Genomic DNA, 21,565 nt, shown 5'->3' on the forward strand with positions numbered 1-21,565 from the left:
CCACCCGCACCCCGGTCTGTGCCATCTCCCCCGCCCCCCGCCTTGTCGAGATGGCCGCCTAACTGGCCTCCGTGCCCCGCCCCTGTTCCCCGCAGTCTGCGCTCCCCGTGGCAGCCGGGGTTCGCCTGCCAACCTGCAGGTCAGCACGTGCTCCAAACCCTCCCGTGGATCCCGGCTCACTCCGGATCAACGCCAAAGTGCCCCCAGGGCCCTCCGAGACCAGACCTGCCTGCCTCGCGGCTCCTCCCTACTCCTCCCTTCCTCATCCGCGGGGCTTTAGCCACACTGGACCCTCCGTCGTCCTTAAAAACACCAGCCGTGGGCCCGCCACAGTGCCTTTGCGCTTGCTGCTCCCTCTGCTTGGAAAGCTGCCCCCCAGATAGTCGAGTGATTGCCTCTGTGTCTCAGGGCTTTAGTCAAGTATCTCCTCAAAGAGGTCTCCACGCCCCACCCCCGCCCCACTATCCGGTAACACTGTGTCTCCTCCCCAGCTGCCCGCAATCTGACCCTCCTTCCCCGATCTTTCTTACAGTACCTGTTGATAGCATTCGACACACTGTACATTTCACTTAGTTCGTTTACCTCCCCTCTCGCTCTCTGAGAACGAGGACTTTGGTTCCATTTATTGCTCCATCCTCAGCAACCGGACCGGTGTCTGGTACCCAGCAGACGCGTAACGGCTATTGCTTTCCCTCCTTCCTTGCCTCCCTCCTGCTGCCCTGGGACTGCACTCACCGCCCGGTGACGCCTTAGCGCAGAAGCGCGACTCAGGCTGTTTTCCCGGGAAGCCACGGGACTCCAGGAACTTGCTGCAGGTCACGCAGCTGGTAAGAGCCAGATCCAGGATTTGGACCCGGGCAGGTGGTTTAACTCCAGAGTCACATAACTATGATGACAATGACTACTAACGACTACCATCACTGCCACGTCGGCTCTTAGCAGTGCTATCATGCGGCTGCATTGCCATTACCACGTCTGCTACTAATAATACTATTGTTGCTGCTTCTTGGAGCTTCATGTGCAAAAGGCTCAAGGCAAGTTAACGGTTAAAAAGGGCACATTCCCCACAATCTCTACAACCAGGTGGCTTCACTTTTACCTGGCAACGGTACTCTTTGCTGGGACAAAGGAGAGCGTCATTTCTGGCTGGCAGAGGCACAAACGCAAATGGAAATAAGAATTGTCAATGAGACGGTCGGTTCATGAAATTTACACTCAAAAGTTTTCTTAGGAATACATGTAATTTTACAAGACCATTCATCGTAGCACCAAGCCTAAAATTCCTTAATAGAAAACAGTCAAATAACAAATACTCCAGTTAACGTCCCACAGGTATAAATTATGCAAATACTCATTTATATCGTCATTTATAATAATAAATAAGAGTGCACATTCATACAATTTTGTTTACAAAGATCCCTTTTAACAAAGCTACAGCTATGTATATACTAGACAAAATAATCCTTGTACTACAAAATAACATTTCGCTGTTTTCTCAATAGTTCTCTTAGACCTCTCAGTAAAAATTTTCACACATCGTCCATTAAGTCTTTGTCTTGCCATGACATTAAAAGAAACTATAGCATTAAATCTGATAAACGTATTACAGATCTTGAAAAAATAAACGCCCATCATGATCCAATACAATGTGATCTGAGCAAACTCCTGTTTCCAGGTTCAGTCATTTGTCCTGACGATGCACAGTAGGGAGCAGCCATTTTTCTACCTGTACTATTCGTCTTTGGCTGACATTACCAGCACCAACACGAGTGATGCGGACACTATTTTCTGGTGCAATTTCAAGGGCAAAGGGCTGGTCTCCTTTTCCCCCGGGACCCCTACCCCACTACGCCCACCTCGGGGACATTCCGCATAAATGCGCCGGCCTTTGGCTCAAGGGATCTAATGCAAAAATGCCGAGGGCCTCTGATTCCAAGTGGAATTTCTGCGCCTGTGTATTTTGAGTCGGCTAGGGGGAGGGGAACGAGATGGGAGGAGTAGACAGGTCCAGGTGGTGACAGCTATTTATTTCTGCCACTCAGTTTCTCAATTTGAAAGAAATTCCCCTGGGAAACTACGCCCCCCCCCCACCCCCATGCTGACTTAAGACCAAACCCGGTTTGGTTCTGGGAGTCCCAGGAAGCAAATCATCCACATTCCGTGTCAAACTTTCCTTTCCACACCTTAACCACCTACTTTTTATTTTATCAAAACTTTCCTGAAATGAAGGCACCTTTCTCTGATACGAAAGCCGGAAGCAATGCTCTAAGCAATGGGGGTTCATATAGAATATAGAGGCACATTTATTTTAAGCAAATAGGCCAGTTACTGAAATTTAAAAAAAATAAATAATCCAACTTGCTAACCTTTGGATTTTAAAATCGAGGACTTTTCAAAAGATGTCATCCAACGTCCAACCCAGAGAGGTAAATGAATTATTCAAGGTGTGACGGCAGGGAGCCTCGGCTAGGAGGTGGGTTCCTGATTCCTAGGACAGCCTGTCCTACTTTGAAACAAAGTCAGCTCTCTCGGTCAAAGGCGTTCCCAGAGTTTCTAAACTTTAAACAAGTGTTTCCACCTTCGCGTGACACTTCAGGACACTGGCATTCTGTGGCCGTCCTTTCTCATAGCATAACAGTGCAGGGACTATATTCTCATTGACTTTTGGTGGGACTACGATGAGTCACAGCCACTGCAAAAGGAATAAAGCTATTACTTTTTTTCCTATTCGTTTTGCATTAATGCGAAAATCATGGCTTTTAGACTCAAAACAAAGGAAAAATAACGATCCTTATCTCAAAACCAACCAATTATGACTTCATCCAAGTAATCCATGTTCTCCATCTCCATTTTAATCATGCTTCGGCCCAAAACAATGACATTAATTTGTTTCCTGAAGGAGAAAGCCTAACTTCCTACACTGAAAAGCATGTGTCAAGTGGTGGAGAGGTGATCAAGGGGAGGGAGGAGATGCAGAGTTAATTGAAGTCCGTGGAATCTCAATGTTAGGTAGCAATTTTACTGCCAAAGGCCCTTTAGAGCAGGGGTCCCCAACCCCTGGGCCACAGACCACAGCCTGATACCGGTCCAGGCCTCACAGCAGGAGGTGAGCAGCAGGCGAGCCAGTGAAGCTTCATCTGTATCTGCAGCCGCTCCCCAGGGCTGGCGTCACCGCCTCAGCTCCGCCTCAGATCCTCAGGCATTAGAGTCTCACAGGAGCACCAGTTCCTAGGAGGTGCCAAAAAAGTTGGGGACCACTGCTTTGGCGGCGTTTTGGTTGCAAATTGGCAACTACCGCTAAAACATGTCACTTTTACGTGACCGTTTAAGCAGTTTTGATACGGGGTGGGGCGTCGGTCTACGGCAACATGGGGAGGGGAAGGTGGGGGACCGCGAGGTGATGAACGAAGTTTGCCGCCTTCCCAACTCCGAGAGTTTCCACCCACACCGCGCCCACCAGGCCCGTCACCAAGAATCAATCTCATTAGGGTGTAACTGTACTTTCCAGGCGGCGAAGTCTAGGCTGAAAATCAGCGTCTGAATATGCGTCCCGAGTTCCCGGTCTGCCACGTACGACCGCCGTGGCCTTGTTCTTTTTCCTGCCCGTGCTGCAGCTTCCTCGCTGGAATAACCTCCTTCCGCGACTGTTGCAGGGGTCAGACGAGTTAAGGGTGCACGGCGGCTTCGGCTTCCTCTTGTGAAAGGCATGAGTTAGACATGAGGCCGAGCAGCTGGCCAGATGAGGGCGGACTGGAAAGAGGCTGGAGGAAGCCGCGGGAAACTGAATGCCGAGAAAGGAGGGAACTGGAAAACGAGGATCTGCACTTGGCATCACCCTAACGAACCTGCAAGGAAGCTAGAATTCATTCAACAAAGACGTACCGAGTGTCCACTCTGCACCGAAGATGCTCAGAGAGCGTAATCCGCCCAAGGTCACCCAGATACCTGGTGACGAACCTGGGACTCGAACCCAGATTCGGTGGATTTCTAACCCTGGCCTCTTTCCCTACCCCGCAGTGTACCCCAGAGGAGGAGGGGGTGAATTTTTAAAAAATGGGTTCGATGTAAGAGAGGCCTGCTGGATGAAGACGAGACTCGGCATCTGTGTGTCAGAGATTTTTCGAAGTTAGCCGTGGGGGTCAGGGCCGTCGACTGTTGAGTTGTGTGTGTATTTAAACAGGACGATGTGGGCAAACTGCACACAATACTGGCCATCCCCGTTTTGTGGCGTGCGCTGGGAAGGGCTGCTCACCTGATGTGTTTTCATCACGGTTCTGAGAAAAAGCTGTAACCACAGACAGGTCAGTCTTCCCAGCACTGCGGGGTCTGGCGGTGCAGCGGGGGAGCTCCGAGTCTCCAGGCCTTCATCCCGTTACTCAACCGGGCTCACCCCAAGCCCGGTCCCGTGCACAATGGTGGAGGCAGAGAAGTGACAAGGCCAGAAGGTCACTGCGGAGCTCTTAAAAATCAGAGCCGGGGGGCTGGGTGCTCACGCGGAGCCTGAAGACACGGTCTGCACATGACAGGAATGAGAAATTTGGGGCGCGTCTCACGTAAGGCCCCTGCTTCTCATGCGTTGGGCTCACTCCCCTGATGCTGACAGTCATTCCTCAAGAAAGTGCCCGGCGAGAGTTAAACAGAGCTGAGGAACTCAGTGCCCAGCAAAGAAGTTATGTCTCTTTCCTTGACTCACCATTAAGGCAAACTCCATGGCAATTTTCTGCAAACGAGCATGATATCACCCGTGCCAGCTCTCAGCCTTTAACCGCCCACCCCAGCACCTGGGTCTTGTCACCAGAGGAGCCCTGCTCACCAGCGGGATGGGCCAGAACAGCAACCAGCTATTCAGCGGGGGGCTCCAGACATTCAATCTCCCCCAAGGCGGTTCCGGTGGAGATTATGCAGCGTCGAGGGAGGAGACACAGCACATCTGGACCCGCGCTCGGGTTCCTGGCAAGGGCATCACAGAGAAGGTTCCGAGAAGCCACGCTGGCTCGCGGCTCCGACACGGCCCCCTCTGCAACTTCAGATTAGGAAGCCGAGGACAGGCGGGCCGTCTGCCAGAGAGGTCCCTGAGCAAGGTCTCGAAACTCCAGTGGGATTTCCGGAGTCCTTTTGGACATCTGAGAAAAACCGGGCTTGTGTGAATGAGTTCATGTCACATGACCACGCTCCAATGAGACAACCACAGAGGGAACATTTCTCGCCAAAGAAGCCATGACAAATTCTGACAGCGAGCAAGACACATTCTTCCCTTGTTTACTCTGACGTGTGTTGGAGAAACGAGCGCCGCAACGCTGAGTCCTTGGCGGGGAGGGCAGCACGGATTAGCGCCGGTTGGCCGGAGGCTGCAGTTTTGGAGAAAACCTAACTGGGGATCAAGATATCCATCCCGAGGCCACTGACCGGCTGGGCGACTAGTCCTCGCTCCCTCCTGATCTTCGGTTTTCTCACTTCCCACGTAAGGGGTGACGGGCCCTAAGGCTATCAAATAAAAATAGTCTATATAGTAATCCATGAAGACAGACCGCACGGGCAGCCTCTATACGCTCCCGCCTCCTTACGAAGAGGAGTCAAGTACCGCACGGGAAGAGTCAGGGGACTACGCTGAACTCCAGACGGGGAGACAGGCGCGGCATGTGTCCTGAGCAGCTGTCCAGGGGGCACTAAGGGTGCACTTTCTGGTTCCCAGTCCTGGTGGGAGCCCGTCTTCCCACACGGACCAGGTGTGGACAGAGGAAGTGCTCGCCAAGTCCAAAACCCCACCAGCGACAGGGCGACCACCCTGTTCGTTCTCCGGCAAACACCACTGTGGACTACTGGTTTACAAATAAAGTGAGGGTGGCAGAGAAAACCTAGACATGTATGACTCCGCAGACGGGAGCTTGTGGGGAGGTGGAGGATCTAAGTTTCATGGAGGCAGGAGAGAAAGAAAGTGGGAAGGAGAATCACTCTTCTGTGGGATTCGAGCAGAGCTTCCGCGTGCGAGTTCACCCTTTCCTGCACAGCATGGTGAGGAGGTGCTCAGCGGACCACAGCTCAGAGGGTGGACGTGGCCACAGCCCCAGCTGGACTCAGGACACGTTCACAGACAAGTCCACAGAGCACTGAGCCAGCTAACAGTGGCGAGGAAGCCCAAATGGGGTCTGTGGTTCAAGATGGCACAGTGAACACAGGGCTCATTTCTTCCCTCCTAAGATCCCGTGAAAACAAAAGCAAAGGAATGGAAGTTGAGCGATCTTGAAGACAAGCGGACAAAGATTGCCAACCATGGTCCGGCAGGGGCGGAGCCATCAGAGAAGTGAGCGGGGTGGAGGAATCTTAACACTGCACCGTGCAGAGGTGCTATGGAGCAGCCAGCGGCCGCAGGCCCGCCCCCCGGAGAAACAAGGGGGGCTGCACCCCAGAGACACGGGCCCCAGCCAGGCGGGAGCAATGACTACCCTAAACACTGACTGCTCAGAGGTCAGGACCGCCGGTCGGTGGCTGCACAAAGGCGCTTGGCTAAGGGGGCAATTAGGAGTTGAAGTCGCCCGTGCTCTGTGCCTCAAGCCTTGCCCGCGCTCAGGGCTCGCATCTTCCTGCAGGAATGGCGATAGGTACCCTGTGCCAGTCATGCTAAGAGTCCACGGGTGGCTGTGACTCAGGGGTGGCGCCGCTTCCTAAGTCATCCGCTCAGAGGGGACGCCCCTTCCGAAGCTGCACGGACGCAGAGCATGGGCTTGAAGCCGCCTCGGGCACATTCCCCTTCCTCGGGCAGGGGAGAAGCGGACATAGCTCTACAGAAACGAAGTGAGCCCCAGAGAAAGAACTGCCTATACTGAAGATTTGGGGTCCTCCCATGAAGAGTCCGGGTGCCCACCTGGTGACCCTACAGAAAAGCCAACGAGTTGGCACACAGAGCTTCCAATTTGTTTTTTGTTTTTGTTTTTGATGCGTGACTCAAACATGACCAGATCCCCAGGGTCATCAGATATTTGAAAAAAAAAAAAAGACTAGTAACACGAAAGATAGCGGCCGAGGCTGAGAGGAAGGAAACTGAGAAGAGGCAAAGGCGATCTGGGCGGGGCGGGGGGAGGAAATAACTTCCAAACCCCATGACTGCGAACACCCAGAGACACACGATCTGCACCCGTGAAACAAGAACAGGACACTATGCAAAGGAAACGAGAGACAAGAGAACGACAAGATTTGGAAACCGAAATGAAATAAAATATTCACCGGGTATACGGAGACGATAAAGCTGAGTAACTCTCCCTGAAAGCAGATCGAAACGACAAAGAGAAAAAGACAGAAAAGATGAACAATATCAGAGGGTTAACCTGGGAAGGCCAACATTGGAACGGCAGATGATCCGGAAAGAGAGAAGGCGGACGGCTGCAAGAAAACTCAGGACATTTCCCATGAGACCCCGGCATGGGGTCCGGCACACCATCCGCACAGTTCAGAACACCAACGGCGAAGGCATCGTAAACGTTTCCTGGCATGGGGAGACACGAGAGCCAGGCTTAACGGCCTGGGAATCAGGACGGCGTTGGAATCTCAAAAACCACGTTGGGCGTGGGGAGAGGGGATCATTTTCCACCTGTAATTCTATACCAAGCCACACCTGGGTAAGGGCAGAATAAAGACATTTTAAGTTACGCAAAAATCTCAAAATAGTTACAATATTTACTACTCGTGTTCTTTTTCTATGGAAGTTACTAAAGAATGTGTCACGCCCCCCCCCAAAAAAAATCAAACTAAGCATGGGGAAATCTAACAAAAAAAAGATGTGTAACCACAGACACTCCTCGGCTCAGGAGTAAACAGTCTTTCTACACCTACACTGAAGAGCGATGCACCAAACAACATAATCCAACAATACTAAAAAAAAAAAAAAAAAAACAAAGCGGGGGAAGGGCGAGAGCGAGAGCCTCATCTGCCAAAACAGCAAGTCACTAGATGCTTCTAAACTAATTTAAAAAACAAAAGGATATGTATGTTACACACGAATGCAAAGGTAACTATTAGAAGAAACGGCAGAAAGAGTCGACGGCGTTACAGCCGAGGAGGAAGACTCGGGAGGCTGCCAGTTTTCATTAAACACCTTATAGTGCTTGTTTCTCTTTAAACTGCGAACATGTATTACTTGGATACGAGTTTAAAACAAATCCTTCTTTAAAAAAAAAAAATTACAAGCCATGGGGTGACTTGTCCTGCAGGCCTCTACATCCGTCTTCCTCTATATCTAGCTCCTTCCATATAAGCCTATACTCAAATGAGAGATTTTTTTCCTAAAAAAAAAAAAAAAGTCAGTTTGCTGCCAACCTGAACCAAATGACTTCTAGGCATTTTGCCAGTAGACAGTTTTAAACAATATTACAAGTTGTAATGGGTGAGAGAAGAAGCCTGCCGAGGTTTCTCTGAACCAAGTCTAGACCCATAAATGAAATGATTTAACATGTGGGTCAGCTCTTCAAGCCTCTAATTTAGACGAGCACAGCATGGTGTCCAGGGCTCTAAAATATCGCACACATAATCTTTATTATCTGTACCTTTGAGCTTTGAATGACGCCAGGGTGCTCATTAATTAGCTCATTTTTCCAGGGGACACTCAGCCTTCAAGACGGAATCACTCCAGCTCCCAACAGCTTTCGGCTGAGAGGGCTTCGATTCATTCGTGGAGGGAAGGCGGGCTGTAAACAGAGTGGGCTAGAGGCCAGATTTTGGCTGTCATCGACTCCAATGTGCTATGTGAATTCTTTTGGCCACGCTGGAATTCTGTAAACTTGAACCTCGCTGCTTGATATAAGTGACTCGTTGGCTTGCTAAGAGAGAAACGTGATTCCTGGAGTGAGAACAATGCTGGCATGTCAACTGACAAGCTGTGAGAGCTGTCAAGGGTCCCCCAGAAGTAACAGGGCACGAGCTTGAAAGTGAAGAAAACTTCCTCGAAAGAAAAATACGAGAACAAAACGAAGGCTGAAAGTTGGCCTGAGAGTTCTGGTTTTGTTTAAATGAGATCATTTGTATCTAATCACTTTATCTTTTTTTTCAAGACACTCATGGGCACAATGGAAATTCCCTGAAAGAAGGGACAGCTCTGGATTGGGCCCTGGGTGGCCTGGGTGTGCTTACAAGTCTGCTCCTGGTGGGCCGGGTGACCTTGGACAACCCGCTCAGCCTCTCTGGGTTCAACGGGACGAGACGCGGTCTGAGGGCCCCTCCTGACCTCACAGTGTGTGATTATCCTCTGGGAGAAGATAACAGGCGGAGGAAGCAATACGCAGAGTCGCAGTGACCTGCGTCTCCCCGGGAAACGTGGAGCGAAGGGAGCCCGGTGTGGAACACGAAAAGGAGGGGCGGGGGGCCTCTGTCCTCTCGCGAGCCGTCCGCCCATTCGGTCTGCTTCCCAGGGTGCTTTCCAGAGGGCCTTTTCCAGAAACGCGTCGCGAAGGGCCGCAAAGGCTGCCTGAGCCGAGGCAGGTGTGCACTCGGCCTCGGGCAGGAACCTGCTGGACCTCGTCCAGCCTCAGCATCAGTGGGAGCTCGTGCCTAGCCCATCCTCTTCTGCATGCCTCAGGCTTTTAAGGGCTTTTTGCAGCGCATGGCGGGGCCTTGAGGACTGGCGCGGATGCCTCAGGAGTCACTGATGGAAGCCAGGGGGAAATGGGAGGGACCCCAGGCCTGCCCTGTGTCAGCCGGAGCGTGGCTCTGAATTTCTGAATCTATCATCTGGCCTGCCCCCTCCCCCGAGAATTCACTTCAAAGGAGGGTTCCTTTGATGGAAAAGATTTGAAAATCACAGCTTTACCTCAATTCGATCAATGCAAGAGTAAATTTAAAAATGCATCCCCTCGCCCTCTCATTCAAAAACAAAACAAAACAAAAAAATTGGGGGTTAAAAAAGAGTGCACTGCAGCTCACGAAACAGCCTCTCCTGCCCTCGCTGGATTCTGCCATTCCTGGACGCCCTGTCCTGGAGCTGGCAGCTGTGTGCTGCTCAGAGGTCCCTCAATCGCCAGACCACGCAGGTGCGTGGACACCAGGTACCTTTACGCAAACACTCCCTCCTGGGTGAAAACAGGGTGGTTTTCTTCCCCCTGGAGGCTCTGCCTGGGGCATCGACTCTCTCTCTCATCAGGAGGATGCTCATCTAAGAGGTAAGGAACCTGAGTCCACCCAAGACCTTGAAAACCTGCATGTGGGAGACCTAGGACCCGGGTTATGGCTAAATAGCAGTAATGGACACAGCAAGGCACGCAAGGACGAAGCCCACCCGGGGATCCGGCACACCCCTGAGTGTCGAGGACACAGCCAGAGAGAAAGCATGCATAGGCCGCACGGGACGAAAAGGAAACACGAAGGAAAAAGCAGGGCGTCCAGGTTTCTTGGGAGGTTCTCAACTACCTGCAGAGGCGCCCTGTCCAGACCCGAAATAAAACGAAGTGTCAAGAAGTCCCACCCCGTCGGGGTCCTGTCTTTATTACGCAGACACACGCATCAGAGTCTGTTGATGTCCAGCTGTGGGAAGAGCAGCAGGCAGTATACCAGGAGCCAGAGGAAAAGGATGAAATACATCATGTCCGGCTGCTGCACTAACTGGGTCAGCGAGTCGCTCTGCAGGCCACTGCTCTCCCGCAGTATGGCTTCTCCAGAGTGGGTGGCCTTCCTGCAGAAGGAAGACACAGGCGAGGAAGTTACAAGCAGGTCCCCAGTTTAGGGGGCCCCCACTCGCACCCCTTACTTCAACCTCACTGCCCAACTGCAGAGTGGAGGGCTGCCCAGGGCAGCGTCCAAGGGCGCCCGCGTCCTGTGTGCAGACCCAAAGCGGGGGGTTGTGGTCTAGGCCGCCCCCTGAGCTTCTGCACATCCTTAGTTCAGCTCCACAACACAAAGAGGGAGCAGCTGTCAGCCCCTTCCACGGATGGGCATACTGAGACTCACAGGGTGCAGGGGCTTGCCCCATTAACTACTTTGTGACAGAGCTGGACCCCGGGCCAGGTCTAATGCCCGGTCCAGTCTGGTACACCTTCCTTTCCACCACAGTGCCCTTATCAGAGTTAGAGGCTGACAGCTCTGTCATCAGCAAGTAACTTCCTAAGGGACTTCCTACGTAATTGAAAGGAACAGAGAGTTCCCAGACTACAGATAATTTAAAAACCAGCCTCAGAAACGAAGACACATCCCACCATCTCCAACTTTGGGTCCTGGCTGTGGAACAGAACCTTTAAAATAATTACTAGACTTGGTTCTGGTCAGATTTGTTGTCTTTTATTTTACAGAAGGTAGTGTTAAAAAGTGACATGTAGCTTTTGCCTGGCAGATAAAGCCCAGAGGTGTGCTGTGGGGTGGACATCGACCACAGCTCCAAATTTCCACCCAGGAAAGGGTTAGGGGGCCATAATGTGATTGGAGCGGGGTTAGGGGGCCTCCGCTTAGAGCTGCGTTTATAGAGAAGCCTAGAGCGCACGCTTCTCAGGGTAATTAGGGGCGTGTGATGGAGATGGGAAGAGAAACTCACTTCACCCCTGAACCATACCTCCCGACACAGTGACAGGCCAGGCCGAGAGGGGAGTAAACGTGCGCCTCGGTCTGGAAACTGAGTGATTCATATGCGGATAATGCACAACCGACAGAATTTCTTTCTCTTTCGTAAAACTGTTCTAGAGAAAATTTAAACTACTTTTTTTTTTATATATATTATTGAAAAGGTAATACATGCTCAAAAACATGGAAAACATGACAGCTTCTTCAACCTTGCAGGTTCAATTTCTGAAGTCTCTATCTCATAAAAGCTGAAAGTACTGTTTCCCTACGCGTCTGTCAAGCCTAATGGAAAACTTGAATTAATATTTCCATTTTATAGCAGGGGAGGGGACTAGGTCTTGCTTCTTTTTAAGGAGCCGGAGAGGGAGAGTTATAAGGATTACACTGCTGGGCGTTGAGCAATAGTCACGGGGTTTCCATTCCAATAATTTAAGTCCTGCCAAGCCAATTCAAATCAATTTTATTGATATATATATATATCAATAAAATTAAATGATTCAATAACTGTAAGAGGGACGGGGGCATCTCAGACTTGTCAGTTTGAGAGATTCCTCTGGGTTCCTATGTCCTGCGGACGCAGTTTTACAGAGATTCGGCCGTCTCAGACTAGGTCCTCTAGGGCTCCAACGGGAAGAGATACTTTCATAGACATCCTGGCATGTTTGCACTCCCGCTTCATGTCTGCTCTGATGCCATAAAACTGTAAAATCAGCTCAGTGAGCTTCTGAGTATTGTACCTGCAGGGGCGACACAGAGCGGACAGGGTTGTCAGGCAGCGCAGCGTCCGGCACGCGCTCGGCCACACGGCACACGACTCCTCCCGCCCGGCTGGTCCCCAGACAGCCAGCTTACGCCGCCGCATTCGTCAAACGCAGCTACACGACCCAGACCCACCCGTCTCAACTGAGTCATTTTCCGTTAATGAATATTCACTTTTCCCTCCCACTCGGAGTTCATTGACATCAGCTTTCTCTGAAACAGGTATTTTCTTGCGTTATCTCAGACTCTTAATCTCGTTATCAACAAAGCAGGTTTGGAGAGCAGCCACCCCTAGAAGGTCGTCCATATACTTTAAAAAAACGACACTTTTTGAACCCCACCGAGCGCGGAGGCGAGTAAGGCCACTGACCTGGTTAGCACTCGGTTTCTTCTGTCATCCAGATCGGCTGCGTTCCTCGTTTGAACATAGCTAAAATGGTCCTACAGTGAAATTTATAAACAAAACCCCCGCAACCCAATTAGTAAAGATGAAATCTCTGAAACAGAAAATAAAATGATTTTAAATATACAAAGCCGAGCATGCCACGCTTTTTTTTTCAATACTGCAAACATCTAGTTACTAAGTCAAACTGCTAAACAGTATTCTACATTGATCTACCCTCCCCACCACTGCCCCCTCTGGAGGCCCCACTACCCGCCCACCTAAATCAGGGCTGGGGACCATTGCGCTCTGGGCCCAACACATCCAGAGTTAGGTGGTTATGAACGTGAAGCCAACTCTCTACTTTCTTTGCACCCATCTTTGAATGTGATCTTTCTGGGTGGGTGTGCAGGGGAGGGGATGGTGTCTTGGGTTTTAATTTTTTTTTTTTTTTAATAACATAGAGGCCTTCCGGCTTTAAAATCATCACTTTATTTATATCCCCTATTGCCCCAAACTGGACATCAGATTGGCCTATGCTTAATGACAAGGTTCCGACTCGCTTGTCTTCCATCCAAAAGTACAGTCGCTATGCATCAGTGATCTCAAAGTTCTGGGCCAGGGAGGAGGAAGGACGAAAGAAATCGATTAGCGGGGGTGCCCGGAAGAAGAAGAAATTCACATACTAACCGATTCCAAAGACCTATTAGAATGCCGTCGAATGTAAATGCTGGAGTCACTGTGGCTTGTCCTAAAAAACAAACACACGTTTTGAATTGGTGCCACCGAGAGCTCCTCATGGCTCGGCTGGACTCGCCGCCCTCCTGAGGTGTCCACGTGTGGACTTACTTAGGCAAACTATGATTTCAGACCCAGGGGCGGGAAATAAGATGTTTTACCCGATACGGCCGCTTCGGCTGGACTGTGCTTACAAAAAAGTAGTCTGGATGTTAAAGAGACACACTAGGCCCTCGTCAACAAGAAAAAACAGAAGGGACTTTAGATAGAAAGCAGACCGTGTGAGATTTAGCGCGAGGAAGGGACCTCTTTCTCTGAGCACCCCTAAGCCCGGGGCCTTGCCGGGCGTCCTCTAAGTAAGGTCAGGCCAGGGCTGAGGCACGGTGCTCTGGACTCCTTTTCCAGGGCTCTGTCCTGTATCCGATGCTGCTCTCCGCTCACCTAGCTCTCGGATATACCAACTCTTCTGCTTTCATGCACGAGGAGGCTAACTTTACGACCACGTCTTTTAGGCAGGTGTGGAATGGATCTCCGACTTTCTAATAAAGCTGGTTTGCCCAGGGCTAAGGAGAACGAGACCCAGCCAGAGGCGGGGGCTGCCGTCCTGGCTCCTGGTTGATTAACTGGCAACCTTAGCCACGTACTTCGTCTCTGATCAGCTTTCTTTCCTCCTTTGTAAAATGGATCAACGTCTCCCCCCCGCCCCACGCCGCCGACTTCAGGGAGCTGGTGAGGATGGCGGTGCACTGTAGATCGAAGCGGCCTGTCTTGCTGCCCAATAGGAGAACAAGGAGTTGGCTGTTGATATGGCCTGGTGCAGAAACGGCCATCCGGGTTTCCTCCAAGGAAAACTGCTACGCGGCACCCTGGGGTCCAGAAAAAAGGCGTTTGACGCAAGATAGCCCCAAGGAATTCATCATTGGCAGCCTTGGTTTTCCTGCTCACCGCTGTCCCGAAACCTTCTCTTGAATTTCGCATGCTTCCAACTAACAGCTCTTGGGCACCGACTATGTGCCAGGGGCTGGGCTAGGCCCAGGGCAAACTTCAGTCCTTGTCCTCAGTCCAAAGCCTGTGATAGCTTTCCCTGGCCGGCATCGCAGCACAGAAATAAAACAAAATGGACCCATGGAGAAGAAAGAGCCCTGGGCGCCGGAAGCCACAGCCCGTGGCGCCCGGCAGCGCTGACTCAGCACGCCTGAGTTCCCAGCCGGGGCACTCTTTCCCCTGCGCTTGAAATGTTTCCTAGGAAAAAGCGCATCCCTGTGGGAAGGCGACTCTGGCTCCTTCCTCTCCCTTCCTTTCCAGCATGTTTTCTTTTAGGTGGTTTTTGTTTCACTGTGTAATCAACATGAGACTGACTCTGGTTTCTATCCTGAAGTTCATTCTCTCTCAGCAAGCACTCTTAAGAGCCTACTGTGTGCCAGGCACTGGGCTAGGAGCCCAGGATCCAGCTGCCCCGGGAGCCGATCGCAGGCTGACAGCACACATTCATTCATTTATTCGCTCACTCGAAGAATCTGTACTGAGGCCAACGGCAAGCTGGGTGCTGTGCTAAATGCTGGGGCGATGCTGGTGTGCCCTCCCCGCCTCCGGGGGGCTGGCTCGCCATCTAGGGGGAGCGATGCAGTAAGAGTGGAGGCTATGAGAACGTATAAAGGTGCATCAAAAATAGCCTGGAGGAATCCGAGAAGGCTCCTTGGAGGAAGTGGCAGTGAAGCCGAGACCCACAGGGGTAAAGCAGGAGGCAGGCAGGGGACGGAGGGTTCTCAGAGGTGAAGGAGCTTGTGTGGTGGGGGGTGGGGACTTTCGAGGACCTCAATCAAGGCCAGGGGGCCTGGTGTGCTGAGGGTAAGGCGGGAGGAGCCTCGAGAGTAGATAGACGAAGCTGGGAGACGGGTCACCAGGGGTCCAGCAGGCTCCAGAACAATGGGCCTTTCTGCCTAGATCAATAGGACGCTGAAGGTGGTGACTGAGTCAAGGCACAGCCAAGAAAACATCCCGGGAAGAGAGATGCTCACGGCTCTGTCCCATTCAATAGCCTTTAGCCAGGTGCTGACTTTAAACTCAGTTTTCTCGAGTGCGGAAGTGGGAGGTGAGATGGCCCGGCACACCGGAGGGCTCCAAGGGTCCTCACTCATTCCCGCGAGCACCGCTCGGCGCCGGCTGCCGCCGGCTGGCGTGGAGCTGTCGCCTCGGCTGACCTGCTTCACGATAATTCCGATAATTCCGGCTTTTCCTGAGGCGAGAGGGGGAGGAGGAGCTGGGCCGGTAACCGCTGCCCACTCTTTGCAGAGACATCAGAGTAAAACCTTTGCACTGAAAAGTCAACCAGGCGTCCTTCCTGCACGTGCCACAATAACGGACTACTCTTCAGTACCTGCCTCATCTTCACGGAGACGCGCTTGCTGGTACCTCCGACGGAGCGCACGGCCAAGATGCTCGCTCTCCCCCAAGGCTCCGGTTTCTTCCCCCGCCCCCTCACACCCCACAAATATTTCCTGAGGCGCCTGCTACGTGCCAGCAGCTCGCTCAGGCTGCTTCATTCACCCGGAATGCCTTCCCTCCCCCTCTCCCGAATCAAAATACCACTTAGTCCTAGACACTCGCTAAATGACATCTCAGTCCCCAGGCGGTCCCGACCCTCTCCGCCTGCCTCTGAGGTCCAAACCATGAACTCCACCCAGTCCTAGGAGACCAGATGGGGCACGTCTTATCTGTCTCCAGCTAGGACCCCCTGGAGGACGACAGAGCTGTGCCTGAGTCACCTCTGTGGCTGAACTCTTCTGAAGTCCCCAACTCTAGAAGATTCTACCACACAGTGGCTGCTCAGAGATCGCTGAGAACTGACCTGCTTAGGAGAAGCTGAGCAGACTGGCAAATGACCGATGGCCCCTCCCCAGGTTGTGAGGGAGTAGATGACAGGCTTGGGTCATTGTAAATGAGCACGGGCACCCAGAGCAGGGTCCGGCTACACGCCAACACATCAATGTCTGCTGGACGGTCCCTCCCGGCCAGGGCAGGAGAGGGACTCCGTTGACAGTGGCCTTCTGTTGTGCCTTGCCCCTCCTCGCCCGGCTCCCAACTGCTCTCCCTTTGTCCGCCACAGCCCAGCCAGGGAAGCAGGGCAGAGCGCGGGTGGCAAGCCAGGCGCCGCCAGAACCTTCTCGGCTTCTCCGCAAACGCATATCTCGACGATTTCCACTTGCAGCCAGTACGGCGCACCCGCCACCGGCAGTGAGGGGTCACAGAAAGAACGTGGGCTGTGGAGTCCGACAGGCCTGAGTCCAAGACCCCAGCTCTGCCATCTCCCGCGAGGTGTCCCCGAGCTTCCGTGTCTGCCATAATGATATACAATCCCACCCGCCTGCCCACGACACGTGCTCAGGAGAATTCATGAGGAAATGTAAGGAAAACGCCAGAACTCAGAGGGCATGTAATCAGTGACTACTGTAACGACGAGTGATAAGGGGAGTGACCAGGGTGCTCTGAACTTCAGCAGTTAAATATTTTCCCTGGGACAAATCCGGCTCATCCGGTGGCCTTCGAGCGACAGAGCAGTCGTGTGCTACAAGCTTCCGGTACATTATCCTCCCTGAGATACACGAACCATCCTTACTGCTTTGAAACCAAATTCATAGGTGAAGCCATGATATTAAAGTCCACTTCCGTGTGACAGTAATTAAGGGTCCCCTGAGCACATACACAGCATGTCTTTTTGAATTCTGTAAGCAGCTTACACATGGCCGACTTTGATCTCTAACCAGCCCCACGGGCAGTTACCGAGGCGCTGGGGGGACCGGCAGGGACCCCGAGGTGCTGCTCTTCACACCCCACACCCACCCACGGTCCAGCCACTTCTCCGCTCGCTGCTAGTTTCCACCCAAGGGTGCTTGGAGTGAGGACAGAAGGTAAACTTTGGGGCTTCTCGTTGTGCTGCTTATCAGCAGGTCTGGTAACGGCGAGGTGGGTCAGGGAACCCAGATTCGAGGATGAGAACGAAGCCGTGTTTCTGAGTCTGGCAGATGACCAACTTGCCAGGTGAATTTTGTATGAATCTGCGATTCTCTTGCTGTCGGTCCCACCCTGGCGACCCCCCCCCCCCGCCCCGTACGTCAGAGCCTGACAGTGGTGACCCCCTAGCTGGGTCTCCAGGGCGAGACGATGGTAATGGCATCATGACATACCTGGAAAGGACTCTGTAATCACCGGTGTCGTCTTCCAGGTCATCTGAGGAGCGAACACCTCCAGGTGTTACGAATACTGAACTTTCTACGTGGTCCACGTGTTTCCGTTTTTCCTTTTTTTTACTGCTGATTGATTCCTCCATTACCTTTTCTTCTGGAGGCTTTGCCAAGTTTTCCGAATGTGGGGATTCCTGGGACTTAAGGACAAGACAACCAAATACAAGTCAGCATCTCACGCTGAGAGGTCGAGAGAGGAACGCCGCCCAGCAGCGCTGTTCCACCTTGATCCCAAGGGCCAGCTGGAGCGACCCTCTAACTCCGCACCCCTCCCCCCCGGGAACTCCAGCACAGCCTGCCTTGGACGGGGAGCCTACCCCAACACCTCCCCTCTCTCGTACACTGTTCGAATGCTCCAGACTCGTGCGGTGAAAGTGGCGAGGGGCTTAGGGTCGGTAGGATCTGTTTTAAAATTCTCGATCAGTCAGCCATCTGACCTCGAGCCATCTGACCTTGAGACTTCATCTCTCAGAGCCTCAGCTCCCTTGCCTGTCAAATGGGTTGGATAATTACCAGCATCCTCCCACGATACCACAGCGCTTCCTACAAAGGACGTCGCCTACGGCGGGCAACAGCTGGACCCCTTCACACAGCCCTGACCCGCTTAAACAGAGACACGAGTCCTGGAAGCCAGGTGAGCCAAAGGGTACCAAGGTGGCCCCGGCGTTTGGCGAGGTGTACGCAGAGGCAAAGGTAGAGCTGGGGGGATGACATCCTCCATGCCTCATGAGGAAGGGGGACCATCGTGTGCCTCTAGCATTTGTGTGATAAGATAATGTGACTACTGTCCCACCAGGCACCGTGAAACCCATTGGCAAACGCTCCGGAGTGAAACCGAGAAGCGTGGCAATTGTCGGAGCCACCTCTCGAGAAGCTGCTCCACAGGTGTCGGAATAAGAGGATGACGGGGCCAGGCCTGTGGACCCCACAGAACAAAGCTCCGTGCAGAAATCAAACGCTCCCTCGGCAGTTTGAGACTCCAGCCCCTCCTCCCTCGTCAATGCAACTTCTCGGAAAGGTGGAACGAAGAGGGGACATTTTTCAAAGACTGGAAGAACAACTTGCCATTCTCCAGTCTCTTTTCCCTTTTTCTTCTTTAAAGGAGGGCCAAGAATCAGAGTGATGCTCCGTCCTGTGTCGCATCGTCTACCGGGAGGCAAGACTCACAGACCCCACCTGTCATCCCGAGCTGCCCTCCCTCCCTCTCTCCGCTCAACCGCAGGGATCAAGGCCAGGGCTACAGCCGAGGAGAGCCAATTACAGGGTGGGCTTGAGCGCAGTGGGCACCTGCTCACTGGACAGGTGAGGGCCAGAGCAGAGCAGGCACTGGTATCGCTTCCACCTGTACCGGGGATCCGGCTTTCACCCCGGCTCAGTGTGACATAGATTCAAACCTCGGTCTCCCAGCTCCCTTCCCAGCCCGGGGCTCTTTTAGCCCCATCCCAAGTCACCCGCCCACATGCTGGACACACGCAGGTGCACACCCTGCTTTTGGCAATGCCTGGAGGGCAAGCGAAGGGCATGAATGCCACGTTGGCAATTCCGAAGGCTGCGCTCAGTCAGTCGGGGGGAGGGACGAGCCCCTAATGAGCTGTGACAGAGAAGGGCAGAGAGGCAACTGGGTTTTCTTCCCACCGCCCAGCCTCTGCCACTGTTTTCCTTTTTTTGTCATAAAAGAGCTTGTGAGCCCATAACAATCCAGAGGATCACTCCAGTTGCTGTCATGGTCCCCCAACCTGGGGATCCCAAGGCCGGATCTCAGCGAGCGACATTTCTAACCCTGCTGGATCTTGGGATCTCCCGCAGGAAGAGCCTTCTGGGGCAGGGCTGGCTTCCGGCAAGTCAGCAGACAGCAGGCGGGAGGGGACCGAGGGGCCCGGGGGAAGATGGCAGGCAGGTCTCTGGCACCTGCGGAACCGGCCCAGCCTCTTTCCATCCAAATATGAACAGAGGGTGAGTGGCTCCCTCGCCCCCACCCCAAAGGGCCAATTGGTCCTGCCACGTTTGCCTTCTAGGTCATCACCCCCTGAGAATTCTGCCCCTGTAGTGCTCCAGGTATCTGTTCCCCACTGTCCGGAGTTGGCAAACCGAAGAAACCAAGCTACCACTTCCCGCCCATCCAGGTTCTAGGTGTCCCCTGCAAGGCCACTCAGGTTCCCCTTTCTCCTGTGCCTCCCGGGCTGCAAGCCCTCTCATTCCTCTGAGCACCTTTGGGCCCCTCCCTCGAGCATCATCATTTACCCAACCTTCGCCCCCAAATCATCATGTAATACACCTCTGCTTCCTGCACTGCAGGCCCTCCTCACAGGCTGGTCTCTAGAGTCCAAAGAATAATACGCTCACACTGGGAGAGAAAATCACAGTCCATGTAACTGGGCCAAGCACTCCAGCAGAGCAGACTGGGAGCGCTTTCATTATCAGGGGGAGATGAGAGAACCGTTCTGCGCGGGGAGGAGCCGGCCACTTGTGTGTGGGGCTTCGGAGGTGGGTGAGTGCTCGCCGAGGAAGGGTGGGGAAGGGCACTGCAGGTGGTGTGGCCAGACCGAGCACAGCCTGGAGGTGGAGGAGACGCTGCAACTGGGGGCCAGGGAGGAGGCTGGCATGGCTGGAGGGGGATCCAGAGGGGTGGATGGATGGCCAGGCTGGAGACGCAAGGGTCTCAAAGGTCAAGCTAAGGAATGTGGACTCTCTCCTGGAGGGAGGGGCAGGGGAGTGAGGAGATGAGAAGTGTGTGCCGACCGTGGCGGGGGCTGGCCTGGGAAGCAGAGAGGGGAAAGGCCAGGGAAGAGACCATGCGACGGCTTCAGGAGCCATCGCGGAGGTCGTCGAGGGGACCCGGAGGAGCCAGCCGAGCGACGTCCTCAGCGGGGCCTGCACCTTCCCACCCCGTCCCTGCGCTCAGGCTGTGCCCTCCGCCTGGAACTCCCTCCCCCGCTCCGGAGGCCCCGACGCAGGCAGCCTTTCCGGATCCGGGCGGCGGGGCAGGGGGTCTCTCTCTGGCGAACGCCGGGATGCCTTCGCTGGGGCCCGTGTCTTACGTCTGATGCCAGCCTCCCTCGTAGCACAGCTACTGGGGGTGGGGTCTCCGGAGCGTCCGACGCCGGAGGCGGGCTCTCCTTTCCTCTCTGTCCTCCCTGCCAGGACCTGCACACCGCCTTCCACGGGCTGGACCGCGTGGGCCGGGGAGCTTGCGTGGGGCCCCTTCCCCTCCCAGGCTGTCTCATCGGGGCGCCCTGTCTGCACAGGGGCCCGGGCGGTGTGGCTTCCGATCCACTCCTGGATTCCCAGTGCTGCAGTGGCAGGTCTTATTAACAGGGTGCTTGTGGGGGGGCACCCCCCGCCGTGGCACCCCTGCAGCATCGCACCAGGGCCCCAGTACTGCTCACTGCAATGGCTCCTCTTGAGCTGCTGGGCCAGATGACATGGGAACCCCAAGTAGCAGATAAGTGGGTACCCAGCTGCTCCAGCTCAGGGGTGCACATGCCCCTCTTGCTGTGTTTACACAACCCGCTTCAAACCACAGCGGCCAGATAATAATAAAGAACAGGCAAAAGGCCTTTAAATATCAAGGTGGATTCCAGCGTGAGGTTACCCCCTCCCCCGCCGCCCGGGCTGCTGCAGGGGCGGGGGGGCTATGACTCACTAAGTTCACCCCAAACGCAGCTACGATTTTTAAAAAATTATTACTGTTACTACTCTGCTGGACCCTCAAAAATGGCCTCGTTTGATCTTCTCGACAGCCAGGACTAGGGGGAGGCCAGTGAGGCGTCCAGGGTGCAAAATTGAAGGCGCGATCACCCTTGGGTGCCAGCCCTGCCCCTTGCCCGAGCACGACTGGGCCCCTGGGACGCCAGTGAGGGGAGCTTCCGGTTCCCTCATGTAGGAAGGAAGAAGCTGAGCTTCAGAGAAGGGC

The 21,565-nt window shown here is 53.6% G+C and overlaps 1 protein-coding gene across 5 annotated transcripts in view; it reads right to left on the reverse strand.

Moving 5' to 3' along the window:
* Positions 1–1,222: 1,222 nt before the first annotated feature.
* Positions 1,223–21,565, reverse strand: part of CLMN (calmin) — a 99,108-nt gene continuing 78,765 nt past the window's right edge. For 4 of the 5 annotated variants that reach the window (XM_016155959.2, XM_016155977.2, XM_016155968.2 and 1 more), the window contains exons 10-14: positions 17,596–17,792; positions 13,364–13,424; positions 12,662–12,732; positions 12,173–12,269; positions 1,223–10,650 (exon numbers count right to left, since the gene is read on the reverse strand). In XM_016155959.2, the coding sequence (XP_016011445.2) occupies positions 10,486–10,650; positions 12,173–12,269; positions 12,662–12,732; positions 13,364–13,424; positions 17,596–17,792 (591 nt within the window). In that variant the 3' untranslated portion in view covers positions 1,223–10,485. Of the gene's footprint in view, positions 10,655–12,172; positions 12,270–12,661; positions 12,733–13,363; positions 13,425–17,595; positions 17,793–21,565 lie in introns of all 5 variants that reach the window. The other variant, XM_016155978.2, reaches the window with a different exon arrangement.

The sequence above is a fragment of the Rousettus aegyptiacus genome, unplaced genomic scaffold (assembly GCF_014176215.1).
Source record: "Rousettus aegyptiacus isolate mRouAeg1 unplaced genomic scaffold, mRouAeg1.p scaffold_m13_p_3, whole genome shotgun sequence".
In the NCBI taxonomy this organism is placed as follows: domain Eukaryota; kingdom Metazoa; phylum Chordata; class Mammalia; order Chiroptera; family Pteropodidae; genus Rousettus; species Rousettus aegyptiacus.